General features: G+C 36.8%; 2 protein-coding genes across 2 annotated transcripts; one reads left to right on the plus strand and one right to left on the minus strand.

Moving 5' to 3' along the window:
• Positions 1-98: 98 nt before the first annotated feature.
• LOC149682596 (vitellogenin-6-like) lies at positions 99-11162 on the plus strand. The gene is made up of 20 exons (XM_089834249.1): positions 99-237; positions 1694-1857; positions 3147-3281; positions 3357-3710; positions 3771-3913; positions 3998-4196; positions 4268-4479; positions 4538-4706; positions 4772-4945; positions 5072-5487; positions 5548-5651; positions 5710-5990; positions 6155-6537; positions 6602-7109; positions 7754-8044; positions 8117-8479; positions 8550-8838; positions 8984-9390; positions 9594-9777; positions 10363-11162. The coding sequence occupies exons 1-20, from the start codon at positions 198-200 to the stop codon at positions 10650-10652; spliced, it is 5106 nt and encodes a 1701-aa protein (XP_089690375.1). The 5' UTR covers positions 99-197; the 3' UTR covers positions 10653-11162.
• A 426-nt stretch (positions 11163-11588) lies between these two features.
• On the minus strand, positions 11589-14150 carry LOC149682597 (uncharacterized). Its single transcript, XM_089834197.1, has one exon. The coding sequence runs from the start codon at positions 14148-14150 to the stop codon at positions 11589-11591; it is 2562 nt and encodes an 853-aa protein (XP_089690323.1).
• Between the last annotated feature and the right edge of the window lie 75 nt (positions 14151-14225).

A 14225-nucleotide genomic window follows, 5' to 3' on the forward strand; every position in this document is an offset into this window, starting at 1 on the left:
CCCAAGACGAGACTGTAGAAAAAATATTTTTTCTTAATATCTTATCGTCTCGAGTATTTCTGAAGTGTCTGTATGAAATCAGATCAAAAGCTAACGTTACGTGACCACGTGACGACGATTTAGCAAAGTATAAAAGAAGGATGCGGAGCGAAGAAACCTTGTGATTCCCTCTGACTGGGCTTAGAGGTTTGACCAAAATGAAGCAAGGCGTTATTCTCACCCTCGCGGCTTTTGTCGGTAAGCTATCTTTAGTCTATTATTTTTGCTTTAGCAATAGACTTATGTAAATCAATCTTTGTGCCCTACGTGAAGTGTAGTCTTTAGAACGTTTTAGAATTACTTTTATTTATTCTCTAGAAGTTACGATTCTGCAGTAATTTTTGAAAAAAACAAAACTCATATTTAAGTAATCACGGATGTACCTCATTGGTCTTTGATTTATTCTAGAGAGTTTTAGGCTTAACCTCAACTCGAATAAAAACAGTAGGAACCCAGTAACGCTAACGATGATGCAATTTATTTAGTTTTATGTAAATTAAAACCGAACAAAATTCTTTAAAGAGAAATTTTTAATATTCAGTTTTTATTTTTTGGTCAGCAGATCGATATTGTTATGTATACTAGTTACGGGTTTATCATTAAACTTTAAGCAATCTACTCTGCAGGGTGAAAAATTAATTGTATTGTGAACTTTCTTAGAAAATGCAACTGAAAAATAGGTTTCATCACAAATTTGAAATTTTGAACATGATAAAGCTATGAACCTTTAAATAATGTCGCTCGATTCGAATATTACGGGGTATAATTTTTCCTTAACATTCGAGCTTAATTTCTGTCAATCGATTCTCATATAATATTATTTTACTTAATTACCTCAATCTGATCTAATATATTATTATTTTATTTAATTACCTCAATCTGATCTAATATATTATTATTTTATTTAATTACCCCAATCTGATCCAATATATTATTATTTTATTTAATTACCTCAATCTGATCCAATATACTATTATTTTATTTAATTACCTCAATCTGATCCAATATACTATTATTTTATTTAATTCCCTCAATCTGTTCCAATGTATTGTTATTTTATTTAATTAACCCCATCTGATCTTATATATTATTTTTTTATTTAAGTAACCCCATCTGATCTAATATATTATTATTTTATTTAATTACCTCAGTCTGATCCAATATATTATTATTTTATTTAATTAACCCCATCTGATCTTATATATTATTATTTTATTTAAGTAACCCCATCTGATCTAATATATTATTATTTTATTTAATTACCTAAATCTGATCTAATATATTATTATTTTATTTAATTACCTAAATCTAATCTAATATATTATATTTTTTTTACACATTAGCTCTACTTAGCCTAAAATCTTTATTATAAATTACTTAGATTATATTTAAATTTTTTAAGTATATCTGCTTCGGTAACCAAAAAAAAATGTCCTCGACTACCCCTTTGCAAATTTTAGCCTTCTAATCTAACTCACCCAAAAGTAGGATTAGAAGCCTGAGAAGGAGAAAACAGACTGACATCCGCCTCAGGGATTATATTAGACGAATAACGATGCATTAATGAATTTCTTAGAGGATATATATTTCGTTCTTTCCTAACGAAGGCAGAAACCATTTTTAAATAGATTTTCTTAAACTCTTAATCTGACAGTATCAGCGTATGCCTATGGTGGCTATTTAACGGGCCACGAATATGTGTACAGCTATGAAGCGAGCGTTTTCAAAGAATATAATGCGAAACACCATCAACATTCCGGCTTCTTTTTCAAGAGCAAAGTTCACATTCAACCGCACGACGATTTCTTTGTGATCAAGGTAAATAACACTGAAAACTAAACCCATTTTTATATACTATTTTAGCGTTAGTTCCGCGAAAAATAAGCGATTCCCTATTTTGTTAATTACTTTCCATTTCAATTCCTTATTTAGAAAAAAAAATGCTTTCCTATGATTTCGTGTAACCGAACCTCTCAGTCTTACTAGCATGAGTAATACCATAAGAAATCCTCCACATAAAGTAGACATCTGAAACTGTTTGGTGGAACGTCTCCCCCCCCCCTTTGACGTACGTCAGTGCTTCCAAGAGATCGGACGCTAAAAATACAAGAGATATTTTTCTTTCCCTGGTGACGCCCTGTGGCTATTTAAGTATATATGGGTGTGACCTGGCTCTCTTCTATATCGTGGGTTTATTCCCCGCTAGCTTCGACCTACGTTTTTTACACTGATCACGCGGTACTTTCCACCCCGCACAGTACTGATGTTTTACGTTTCAAATGAAAAACGGGGCAAAAGACGATCAAGTTTTTACCATGGTTTTTAAGTCAGAATACATTAGAATTTTAATACATTCTCGCGTTTCATATTGAGAGTACACTAAATAGGACTCTTGTCTTATATATATTAATACCAAGTTGGGGTAGGCTGTATGCTACAAAATAGTCGACTATAGATGCCATTTGGATATAGGAACTTAATTGTAGATTATAATTTTATGCTAGTACCGTGAATTTACGCCTGTATTAGAATACGAGTATTTATACTATAGGCCTGTAATCTCACGGTAAAAAAGAGTTCGGCCTTATCCCCTTTAGTGATGTGGAAGGAATTAAGGCGAAGGCGGTATTTAAAGTAAAACCGTATGTTGACAGTGACAACACCATTTAAATAGCCTCTAGGTTATATATAAATAAATTAATGGTAGTACCTTCAAAATATCGAATAATTTAAATTTATGGTATAGTCGACGGCCAGTCGTGAATACCGGCCAATCCAATATAAGGCTTGAAAACATTTTCCCACACTATTACAGGCTCTATCATGTATATCCGCTGTTTTTGCAACTAATACAGGTGCCCGAAACGATATGTTCTTTACCCGTATTGAAAACATAAGACGTTAAATTTATAGTAAGGTTGGGGAGACCAAGTTTACCACGTTTCAGCGAAATGGTTCTAGACAATGAGCGATAGTTCCTTATTAATGTTTCTCTCAGTGAAATTAGAATCGATCTAAATGAACTCTACACTTACATTATACGACTAACATCATCCAATTTTCAAGTTTTTCTACCGATTTAACTAAATAAATAAATTACATTTTAGGTTGACGATTTAGTCTATGACAAGGCCAATCTTCGAGTTGTTGGTTCCGAAAGTTATGATTATAACTTGCGCGAACACAATGAAATTACCGAGCATATTGAGAAACCATTCAAAGTTTACTTTGAACATGGAATCGTAAGTCCTCAAATAAACTAGACTTTCCTTAAATATCATCAAAACCGTAGCCATAAACTCCAATATAAATTTCAGGTCAAGAAGCTGGTCTTCAACCGCAACGACGCGGCTTATTCAGTCAATCTCAAGAAAGGTCTCGTTTCATTGCTCCAACTGAACTTGGATCACGTTGATGTCATTCAACGTGTTGACCACAGTGGACGCTTGACTGGACCGGACCCATCATCTCACTATTTCAAAGCAATGGAGGTCGGAGTTACTGGTGAATGCGAAACGATATACGAAATTGGATCAGACGAAGATGCCTTCCACACTGAACCAGTTTTTAACGTAACAAAGTCCAGGAATTTCATGAATTGCGTGAAGATGCCATACCTTTTCTATCACAGCAATCACTATGATACCTGCTCTGATTGCTCCGAGCAAGAAGTAAGTCATTATCCTTAAAATGTTTCTTGTCATTAGAAACTAAGAAATTGCTTAACTTAGCACCCAATTCACTTGAGTGACATCTACTACTACAACATGAAAGGAAATCGCATGAACTTCCTCATTGAACGGGTTGATACCGTTGGTGAACTTTACTTCTTGCCTTACACCCTAGAAGGAGAGCGTCCATCAACTCAAGCCAAGTTAGAAGCCATTCAATACTCTTGCAGAATATTAAGTCTTATATTAGGTCTTAAGTTAATTAATATATTATGTATCACTTTCAGTCGAACTCTGCAATTGTTGTTTGACCGTGAGATTGGATCCAGCGATGACGTTCAATTCTTCACCGTAACAGGAGACGTTGTTACCAAAGAAAACTTACTCTTCGAGTTTCCATACACTCATGACTTTTCCGAGATTGTCGATTTAGAGAAACCTCACTATTTGTATCACCTTTTGGATGGAAAGGCCAACATTGAAGAGGTAATTTTATCAATTTTCTAAAATGCAGTAATCGAAGAGTTCATTTAAGATGCCATCAAAACACATTGCAGATCGGCCAAGTTTTTCTGGAGCTCGTTCAATCGTACACCGATCAGGAGTTCTCTAAACACATTAAGGAAAAAAGAGGAACCGTCAAATTTCTTGAAATCGTCAAACTGATTTCGACCTTATCATTGCAAGACATTCAAGATTTCCATAATCAATATGTCCACAAAGATAGGGCTCCCGGTGAACAAATCACGAAGGAACAACTCGCCAAATAGTAATGTTACTTGGGATGTTTCATTTTAACATCAGTAATAATTAATTATTCTGTTTAGCAACCTATTCATGGATGTTTTGGCTGTTTCTGGTACCAACCCTGCCATCCTTTTTTTCAAACGCTTGGTTCAAAAGAATGTCCTTCCGAAGATAACCGTCCAACACTTTTTGGAAGTTTTGCCACAGAGCATCAAAGAACCCCATGAAGTTCTTTTGGATGCCATCTACGTAAGTTACACGAGCCTTTACACATGTAAGTAATAAAAGGTTTCATTACCGTTTTCTAACTGCAGAGACTTTGTGAAAAAGACATCACTAAGCTATACCCAAGACAGAAGGCCACATGTTACTTGTCTCTCAGCTCAATTGTCTACGAAAATTGCGTTAGTAACTACTACGAGCACCAAAAGTATCCATCCACTGCCAAGCGAATTTGCACTCCTGAAGATGCTGTCAAATACTTCCATGTAAGTCTTATTATTAAAGTTTAGTTATTAAATAGGACAGCGAACTCGAAAGTTTAATTTAAAATTGAAAATTATTTTATTATAATACTTATTTAATATGCATACTATTAAAATCTTTTTCCACAGTACATCATAACTAACGTTGAAGACCCAGTCCAAACCGAACGCGATAGAATCACTGCCATTAAATCGGCCGGGAACTTCGGACTGAAGAAAAGCATCCACTTCTTAAAGAAATACATTCACCACTTTGACTATCCCACTTATTACAGAGTGTCTGCTGTAATTGCTTTGAGGAGGACTGCCAGAGCTTACCCGGAGTTGGTCCGAGAGATCTTAGTTCCAGTTTATTTTAACCATTCTGAGCCAAATGAACTCCGTATCATGGCTTTCAACTTTATTTTAAGAACCAATCCCGATTTAGTTCTTTTGGACACAATCGGTCAAGCTCTGTATCGTGAACAGAGCCGACAAGTCACTTCTTACGTATACAGCTCCTTCTACCACCTCGCTCACTCTGACTACCCATGCTACAGAGAAATGTAAGTAGTTATACAATTTACGTCTAACAACCAACCATTTAAAAAACATCCTCATTGTAGCAAGAAACACCTTCAAATTGTGTTGCGCCACCTTGAACACCTAGACTTCCACGTTCAATATGATCTGCGACACTCAGTAGCTTACGTCAGCAGTGGATACGACGGTAACATTCAAAAAATCGGTTAATTTGATCATATAATGATCGTAACAATATTTTACAGAAAAATATGGATTTGGTGGTTCTTCAATTTTCTCGTACATAACATCAAACGACAGTTATATTCCAACCAGTCTATACTACGGTTCAAACGACTTCATCTCTGGAAAGCACTACGAAACATTTTCTGTTGCTTACCTCGGTTTTGGACTCGACAAATTTTTTGACAGAATCTTTGGACCCGAAGGGCTTGTTGAAAAGAAATCCCTCTTTGATATCTTCAAACGTCGAGTTGCAAGAGATACCGCTTCCGTAGAGAAGGAACTTAAAGAGATTGATGAAAGGGTAGATAAATTTATTCTCTAGACCTTTGCACAATTAAGGATTGGAATTTGGCACTTAAAATTTACTTTTCTTTCAATCACCAATTTTTCGCTCTCGAAATACTCGTGACAGTTATTGGTATTGGTGTCAAGTTGAGTTGGTTTAAAAAAAATTTAATTTTTCAGCTTCACATCAAAACCAGGGAGTACGAGCCCATTCACGGTGACCTTAGCCTCCGAGTTTTCGGTAACGAAATCACCTTCTTCCATTTCGATGAACACCTTTTCGAAAACTTCCTACGTGAGGGAGCTTTTGGAGTACCAGATGTAGAAGACTACCTTAAAGACATCCAAGACTTTACATACAAAAGATTTGTAATGGGCAAAGATCACCTGTTGTTCATTCCTCTCGAAGTTGGTCTTCCCGCTTTCTTGAACTACAAAGAGCCAACCATGATTTACTACCACAACAATCACTTCAAATTGGACGTACAACCTAGCATCTTCCCCGACAAGCGAAAGAACGAGCCACCAACTTCTGTTCACCTCGGAATTGATGGTTACTTTATGTAGGTGTTACTTCATTTATTTTTCTATCAGTCTTTTCACATTCAATTTTATATAATTCTTTAGCCACGACCAATTGAAGCAAGCCACCTTGGGTGTTTATTTGCCATTTGAAAAGACATCTCTAGGAGTCGGTCGCGTTGGACGCCAAATCATTTCCCTCCCAATCAACATCGACTTAAGCTACGACTTGAAGGCACACAAGTTTACGTTGAAGTCCTTGAAGAACCTGCCCTATAATTTACTGCACAAATGCAGCTACCCTATCACGTATATCGATAATCTCAGAAACCACGTTCCTCTGGTTCAAGAAGAAGGTCTATTACCATACTATAAGAAGGAAGAAATGAAGAAAGTTGAGTATAATTTGGGACATGACTATTTCGGATACGGATTTCACGTTGAAGGCTATCACGGAAAGTTGCACAATTTCGAAAGCCTTGGCTCCATAAGGAAGTTCCTTTACGAAAATGATCTCAGGCATAAGCTATACTACTTGAGTATGGATCCTTATATCACTGCGTATGATTTTGATGTTCATGTAACTCCCGATAACAACGCTCCCACCAACGAAGTAAGTTAATCCTTGTTGTTTCAGTTAAGTCAAAAGGGAGTAAGGGGTTATTTTTGTCTAATGTTACCAATTCAACAATACTCACAATTTTTAAGCTTTTAAATATCAAAAAACAGTCGTTGAATATAGAATTTTGCGTCGACAAAGAACATAGTAGTGCATTAGATGCCATTGATAGAAAGCAGTCTCATTTCGGATATCATGTTTTAGTTTCCCTTTAATTATAAAAATGGTGTCTTGGTGTTAGAAGTTGCGAGATGATGACACTCCATACATCAGTTTCGCGTCATACCATAAGCCCAAATCTATTGAAAGATGGTCAAGACGAAAGTCGCTGAACTAAACATAAGGTTTTCACATTTCGCCCTGATAATACTATACGAGTCGTAACTTCTCCACGCCCCCTTCAAACAATTTATTGGTTTCAGGATACGTTAAAAACTTTCGCAGATACGACAGCTATCTCTAAACACAATTTAAATTGCAATTCATTTTTATCATATTGTAATAAGTCAGAATAACAGCTAGATGATTTTGTTAATCAGACGTTTTGAGATAATAGAATTCTTTGAAGTGAAATAATTTCCATAAACTCTAATAACTAATTGTTAATTAATATTACACGTATTACTTTCATTGAACAGATCGATTTAGTTCTCAACTACGATCACTACGACTCCAAGGTTCGTGACAACAAACCATACCGCTCAGAAGCGTTTGATTTCGAAGATGGATCTGAAGAACACATAAAGAACTACCCTGGCCGTAAATTCTACACCAACGTCTTAAAAGTGGAACTTCAGTATAAAGGTGGCAAAGACCGCAAAGCCGTAGCGGAAATTGCTCACACTCACAGCTGCGATCACCAATACCAAAAGTTGAACGTCTTCTACGACAGATCGCCGTTCTCTGCTCAAGAGACTGATCATTTCAAAGTAAAACTTACACATATTTCATGAGCCAGAATAGTGTACTTTTGCAAAACGTTTTGTTCCGTTTCAAACTAGGTATGTCTCTCAGCAAACTTAAGGTACCCTGAATATGACATGAAGAAACTATACAACTTAGACACTTTAGACTTGGATCAAAAGATCAACGCTGCTATGGTAGTCAACTTTGGAAAAGACTGCAAGTCTGATAAGAAAATCACTGTCCGTGGTGTTTTGAAACGTTCCGAGGAACAAATTCGTTTAGAACAAAATAGGGGTGAAATTGATCCATTACACTATAACCCATATGCCCACTACTATAAACTCTGCTTGAGAGATAGGGAACAAAGAGGACAACATTATTCAATCCCTTGCAGAAAGTACATCTACTACGCCACCAAGATGCACCGTTACCTTATCAACATTGAACTTGGTGGACAAGTATGGTGCTATTTCCAATATTTTTCTAAACCTGAATAGTGACTACGAAATAAGAATAATATTCTTTTAGATGTCGGAGTCATTCTTGCACGCCATTCCCAAGGTCTCTAACTTTGTCGACCATTCACTTTACTACTACATGGAACAAGAACGTTTCGGTATCAACAACGAAGCCGGAAAAGAGAACATTGAAATTGATTTCTCCGTTACCGGATCCAGGGCCGATATCCATCTTCAACGCCCGCATGATGATACTCGCTTCCGTCAAGTTCCAATTCCGAAGTTCCTAACTCCATTAAGCGCCTCACCTTATCTCAGTCACACCAACTTAGCTAGATACAATGGCTACTTCAGAAAACGTAAGCATCTTGGTTTGGCCCAAAATTGCAATTTAAAAAGCAGGTTTCAATGAGTTTTCTTCAAGGCATGCCTTACTATTAAAGGATATAGAAACCTTTTCAATTCCTTCTTCTGCCTAATAACTTAATTTTAATTTTACCATAGCTTTCTGTACCGTTGAGGGAGACTACGTGCACACCTTTGACAATGTATCCTACCATCTTCCTGAAATCAACTGCTACAAAGTTATTGCCAAGGACTGCTCAGTTCACGAATACTTCAGCGTATTAGGCAAAAAAACCACCAACCAGAGATTTAACAAGGCATTGAAGGCTTTCATTGGCAAAGCCAAGGTTGAGATTTTGGCTGTAACCGACGATAGTGACTTAATCGTACGAGTCAATGGGAAAAAGGTCGATGTTACAACCGTTGATCCTTATTTCTACGAAGTTACCGATGGTGATCATCATAGAGAACTTTTCCACATTGTCTACAATGGACTTTACTATTCCATCTACTCGGATAACTACGGAGTCATTATCTACTTTGACGGAAAGGCCATCATTACTGAAGTAAGATTTCTAGTCCTGCAATATATCTAGGGTGAACTGGAATGGAGACACGGCGCGTCGTTCTTTTAGGGTAGCACCTTAGGCCCATAAGAACAGGCAATGCCACTAGAAGAACGGGGGTTTTAGCCAGTCCATCAATATTTATTGGGCTTAGAATGTATCGATACCTGATGCATTTTAACAAATCGTTTTATATATTTTAGCTATCTCCCTATTACCGAGGTAAACAATGCGGCCTCTGCGGAAATTTCAACAATGAACGTCATTTAGAGTTCGAAGGTCCTGAACAATGCGTATATCACAACATCGAAGAATTTGCTTACAGTTATGCCGTTCCCCAAGAGGGTTGTTCAGTTCCAGATGTCCATAGTGCCTGCGAACATGCCGGTAAGACTCGCTCAAAAGACTGTTAGAGTTTCAAATGCACTTTTTATTCGAAAAAACGCGTTCGACTTCTTCTACACTTTACAAATCGCCAGTGACCCTTATGTAACTAAGACGGAAAGACACGGGGGGTCAAACTTTGCCTTCCATTTCCATTTTTGGCACCTGCGCTGTAGTCTTATTGTATAATGAGAATGAACAGAGACGGTTATGTATCAACTCATTTGTATGTACCGATATGGAGTGTTCCCTCCCCCTTTACTTACGTGGAAAAGGTACTTGGATTTTGAGAATAGATTTTTAGGCAATCCAAGGGAGGAGAAGATAGGCTTCTGGGAATGGTCGTGGTTTTCATAACTATGGCCTAAACAAAAGGTTAGAAAAAAAGAGGCACAAATCACTCAGAATATAATCACGAGTTCTCTTACCTTTAACACTATATCGCATGCTGAAAAATATTCAATTAATTGTAATTTCCTGTTAATTTACTATAAATGTCAGACTAGACCTAATGCTAAAGATTTAAAGACATGTTCAAAAACAATACTTATATTTCATTCAAATAACTCATCAACTTAATGTTAACAGGTAAAGCCGCTACGTGCAAAGCGTACAAAAACAAGTACATCTACGTCGAAGGCCGCCAACGACAAATTTGCTTTTCCAAAGTGCCTCTTCTCGAGTGCGCATCCCATTGCAAAGAAACCCGAAAAGTAACCCAGAACGTTGGCTTCCACTGCATCAACTCAAAGGACTCTTTCGCCCGCTTCTTGCAAAGAGAGAGCCGAAACCGTGTCCTTACTGAGCTGAAGAGTAAATCGGAGAACCACTTCAGTGAAGTTGAACACCCAGAGGACTGCATTCCCAGCAACGTTTAGAGGACTTACCCTGAATAATAAGCAGCATTTACCAACTTAAATAAAAAAAACCCGATAGATATACCATAATTTAGGGAATATAATAAAACTCGATGGTAAGCCAAAATTTACTTTACGTAAACTATTTTTATTAAATACTCATTAACATATTGCTAAACTGCGGGATATGCAATCGGAACACATTTTATTAAAAAATGGTAAATGTAATTTTCTACGTGGATTCAACATGGTCTATGATTACTTTCTTCATCTATGTGTTTAACTTTTTGAGTAATATAGTATTAGGCCCGTCATATTTTTTCAAAAAAAAAGATCTGTTCTCCATCTACAAAATTCTCAGTTTTAAGGATTTTTAAATGGTTTATTTAGATTTAGGAAAAAAAATTATCCGATTGAAATCAATCTTCAATGCAATTACATAAACCTGATAATGGGAATTAGAAACGGTGATAGGGAAAATAATTGTACATATACTCAGCATGAATCAATAAAAAATGTTTTCTAACATAATGATCTTCACCTTCTTATTTTGCTATTCAGTATTATATTTTCTGATTGCTCAGAAACTCTAGTTAAATTTACTGGCCCTTAGAAAAAAAGCAAGAAATTTTGGGTAACATAACAAACTTTATTTTTAAGAGAAAACTTGGTACTTCATTACACTCTGAATTTCTATTGAGAAGTGATCGCTTTTTCGCTCAACCTTTCCTAGCTGAGCTACAGGGTGGTCCTTTTTCTAAAAGAACCAACCTTAAAACCTGGGTGATTTTCCCTTCTACTATGGTGAGCTTTTAGCTCGGAAAAAACGTTGACAGATTTTCATACAATTCTACGCTTAAAGATTTTATCGATTATTTTCCACCACCTGATACAACAAATACAAAATTTCCCAACATACTCCCCACCATGAACAATATTTGGTTCATAAACTTTTAATTAATTAATTTCTAATGGGTAGAGAAGATTTATAGCTCTTCTTACTACCTTTCCATTTCCTAACTTTATGGTACATGATCGGATTTTTCCATCACGACCTGGTAATATCTTCTCAATTTTGGCCAATTTCCACAAATGTCTCGGTTGATTAGAGTCATTTACTATTACTACATCATCTTCTTTAATTGGATTTTTAAGACTTGGTATTTTGACGTTATGTGCCGACCTTAATTCGAGAAGGTATTCCCTTGTCCATCTGTTCCAAAAGTTCGCTAATAATTGTTCACGGTATTTAATCCGTTTTAACACCGCGTCTCTTGTTTTCATTTCCAAACTTCGAGTTTGGGTGGTTGGAGGTAATGTGGTTACTCTTTTGCCAAGCCATAAATGGGAGGGGGCTATAGGAGCCAGGTCCGAACTATCGCTACTCTGGTATGACAAAGGTCTTGAATTTACTTGGGCTTCAATTTCCGTTAAAACGGTGTTTAATTCCTCATATGTTAGAAGCGCGTGGCCTAAGGATTTTTTCAACGCTATTTTGACAGTTCGGACCAAACGCTCGTAAAACCCTCCCCACCATGGGGCTCTTTCAACTATAAATTTCCAACTTACACCTATATTTCCAAAACATTTCAAAACCTCCTCCTTTTTTATATTTTTCCACATTTTCTGCAAATCTAAGTCAGCTTTTTTAAATGCAAAGTCTACACCTGAATTTTCAAAGGGGGGAGATTTTGTTACTCTATCCTCAGGGAGAGGCGCTGTTATTTCAATTAGTGGCTTAGTTTTCCATTTTCGACATATTAAACAATTATTTAAACGTTTCTTTACTACTTGTCTGCCTCTAATAAGCCAAGAGCTTGCTCTAATTTGCGCTAAAGTATTGTTTACACTAGAATGGTATAGTCTTTCGTGTTGTTGGTCTATCAATAGTTCTGAAATTCTGTGATTTCCGGGAAGGATGATAGGATGTTTTTCATCAAATTCCAAGGGTGCTTTGTGAAGACGACCTCCAACCCTTAAAAGTTCCTTTCCATCCAAGTAGGGGTTTAGCTCGTACAGTTTCGAGTCTCGTTCAATTGGTTCTTTACGCTTTAACGGTTCAATTTCATTCGTAAAACATTCGCGCTGTGCCGTTTTAATCCAATAAGATTTTGCTTCATTAACCTCATCCGCCGTTATTGGAGATAACTCTTTAACAGAATTTGGTTTCGCGTTTTTCGCGAAGCGCTTGATCCACGCGGTTATTCTTAGAACTCTATTTAAATTACTATAATCATTTAGATTTAGTAAAGGATCTACCACTTCTGTTATGCACTTTAATTGACATACTTCTAATTTTCGCGTTTCTCCGTTTAACTTTTCAAACTCATTTTCCGTTAAATTTTCATCTTCTTGAGGTGGCCAAATTTCTTTAGACAATGAGAGCCACTTAGGCCCGTGCCACCACTTTTCGTTTTCCGCTAGAGATTTAACCGTTTGACCTCTAGTTAACAGATCGGCTGGATTTTCTTTACCAGGACAATGACGCCACCAACTCGAATCGGTTAACTTTTGAATTTCTTCAACTCTGTTAGCTACAAACATCTTTCTGAAACGCGGTAAATCTTTGATCCAACAAATGGTTACTCTCGAATCTGACCATAAATATATTTGGGAATTAGATAATCCCAAAAGCTCTTTAATTCTAAACACCAATCTTGCCCCAACGAGAGCCCCCATTAACTCAAGTCGCGGTAGTGAAATTCTTTTAGTGGGCGCGACCCTAGCTTTAGAGGTTAGCATTTCAGTGGTTATTTCCCCTTGTTTTGATTCTAATCTCACGTATACGACCGCTCCGAACGCGCTTTCACTAGCGTCGCAATAACAATGTAGCTCTATCTTTAGAATTTCTTCTTTAGCGAAGGGTAGTAAGGCGTACCGAGGAGTTGAGATCAAAGAGAGGTCGGACAGTTCGCTGCACCATTTTTTCCATACAATGGTGAGCGCGAGGGGGAGAGTATCGTCCCAGCCCAGATTCTTAATCCATATTGCTTGAAATATAATCTTTACACGAATAGTGTACGGTGTAATCAGTCCTAGTGGATCGTATATTCTTGCCGCTGATTGTAAAACACAACGTTTGCTGTTTGCTAAATTCTTCAGATCGTTGATTAACTTTCTGGCTTCGAAACCGAAAGTGTCGCTCTCTGGGGTCCATCTCATGCCCAATACTTTTGATTCGGGATTATCTTTGTTAGTCATAATTTTTGCTTCGCAATTAACTTTCGTGGTATTTTCGATCCAGCCTTCTTTTCGGTTGCGCTCCATAAGTTCATTTGAATTGCTTTTCCACTTTCTCATAACCATATTTGCCGCTTTAAATATTTCTTTTGAATTTTTTGAGAATTCAAACGCTGAATCTACATCATCTTCCCCTGAAGTTAAATCATCAACGTACAGTTCTAAATCTAGTTTTTCGCAAGTGTCAGGTAGCGCTTCTCGATATTGTTCTAGATGATGTCGGATTGTAGCGGCTAAATGAAATGGGCTCGATGATACTCCGAATAAAACTCTTTTCATGCGATATATCGCAATTTTTGGATTTTCCCTAAACTTTGAGGGTTCGTTTAACCAGATAATCCTGACGGCGTCTCG

This window comes from Phalangium opilio, unplaced genomic scaffold (assembly GCF_054372755.1).
Source record: "Phalangium opilio isolate 3A_F unplaced genomic scaffold, DU_Popi_V2 ptg000038l_1, whole genome shotgun sequence".
NCBI lineage: Eukaryota > Metazoa > Arthropoda > Arachnida > Opiliones > Phalangiidae > Phalangium > Phalangium opilio.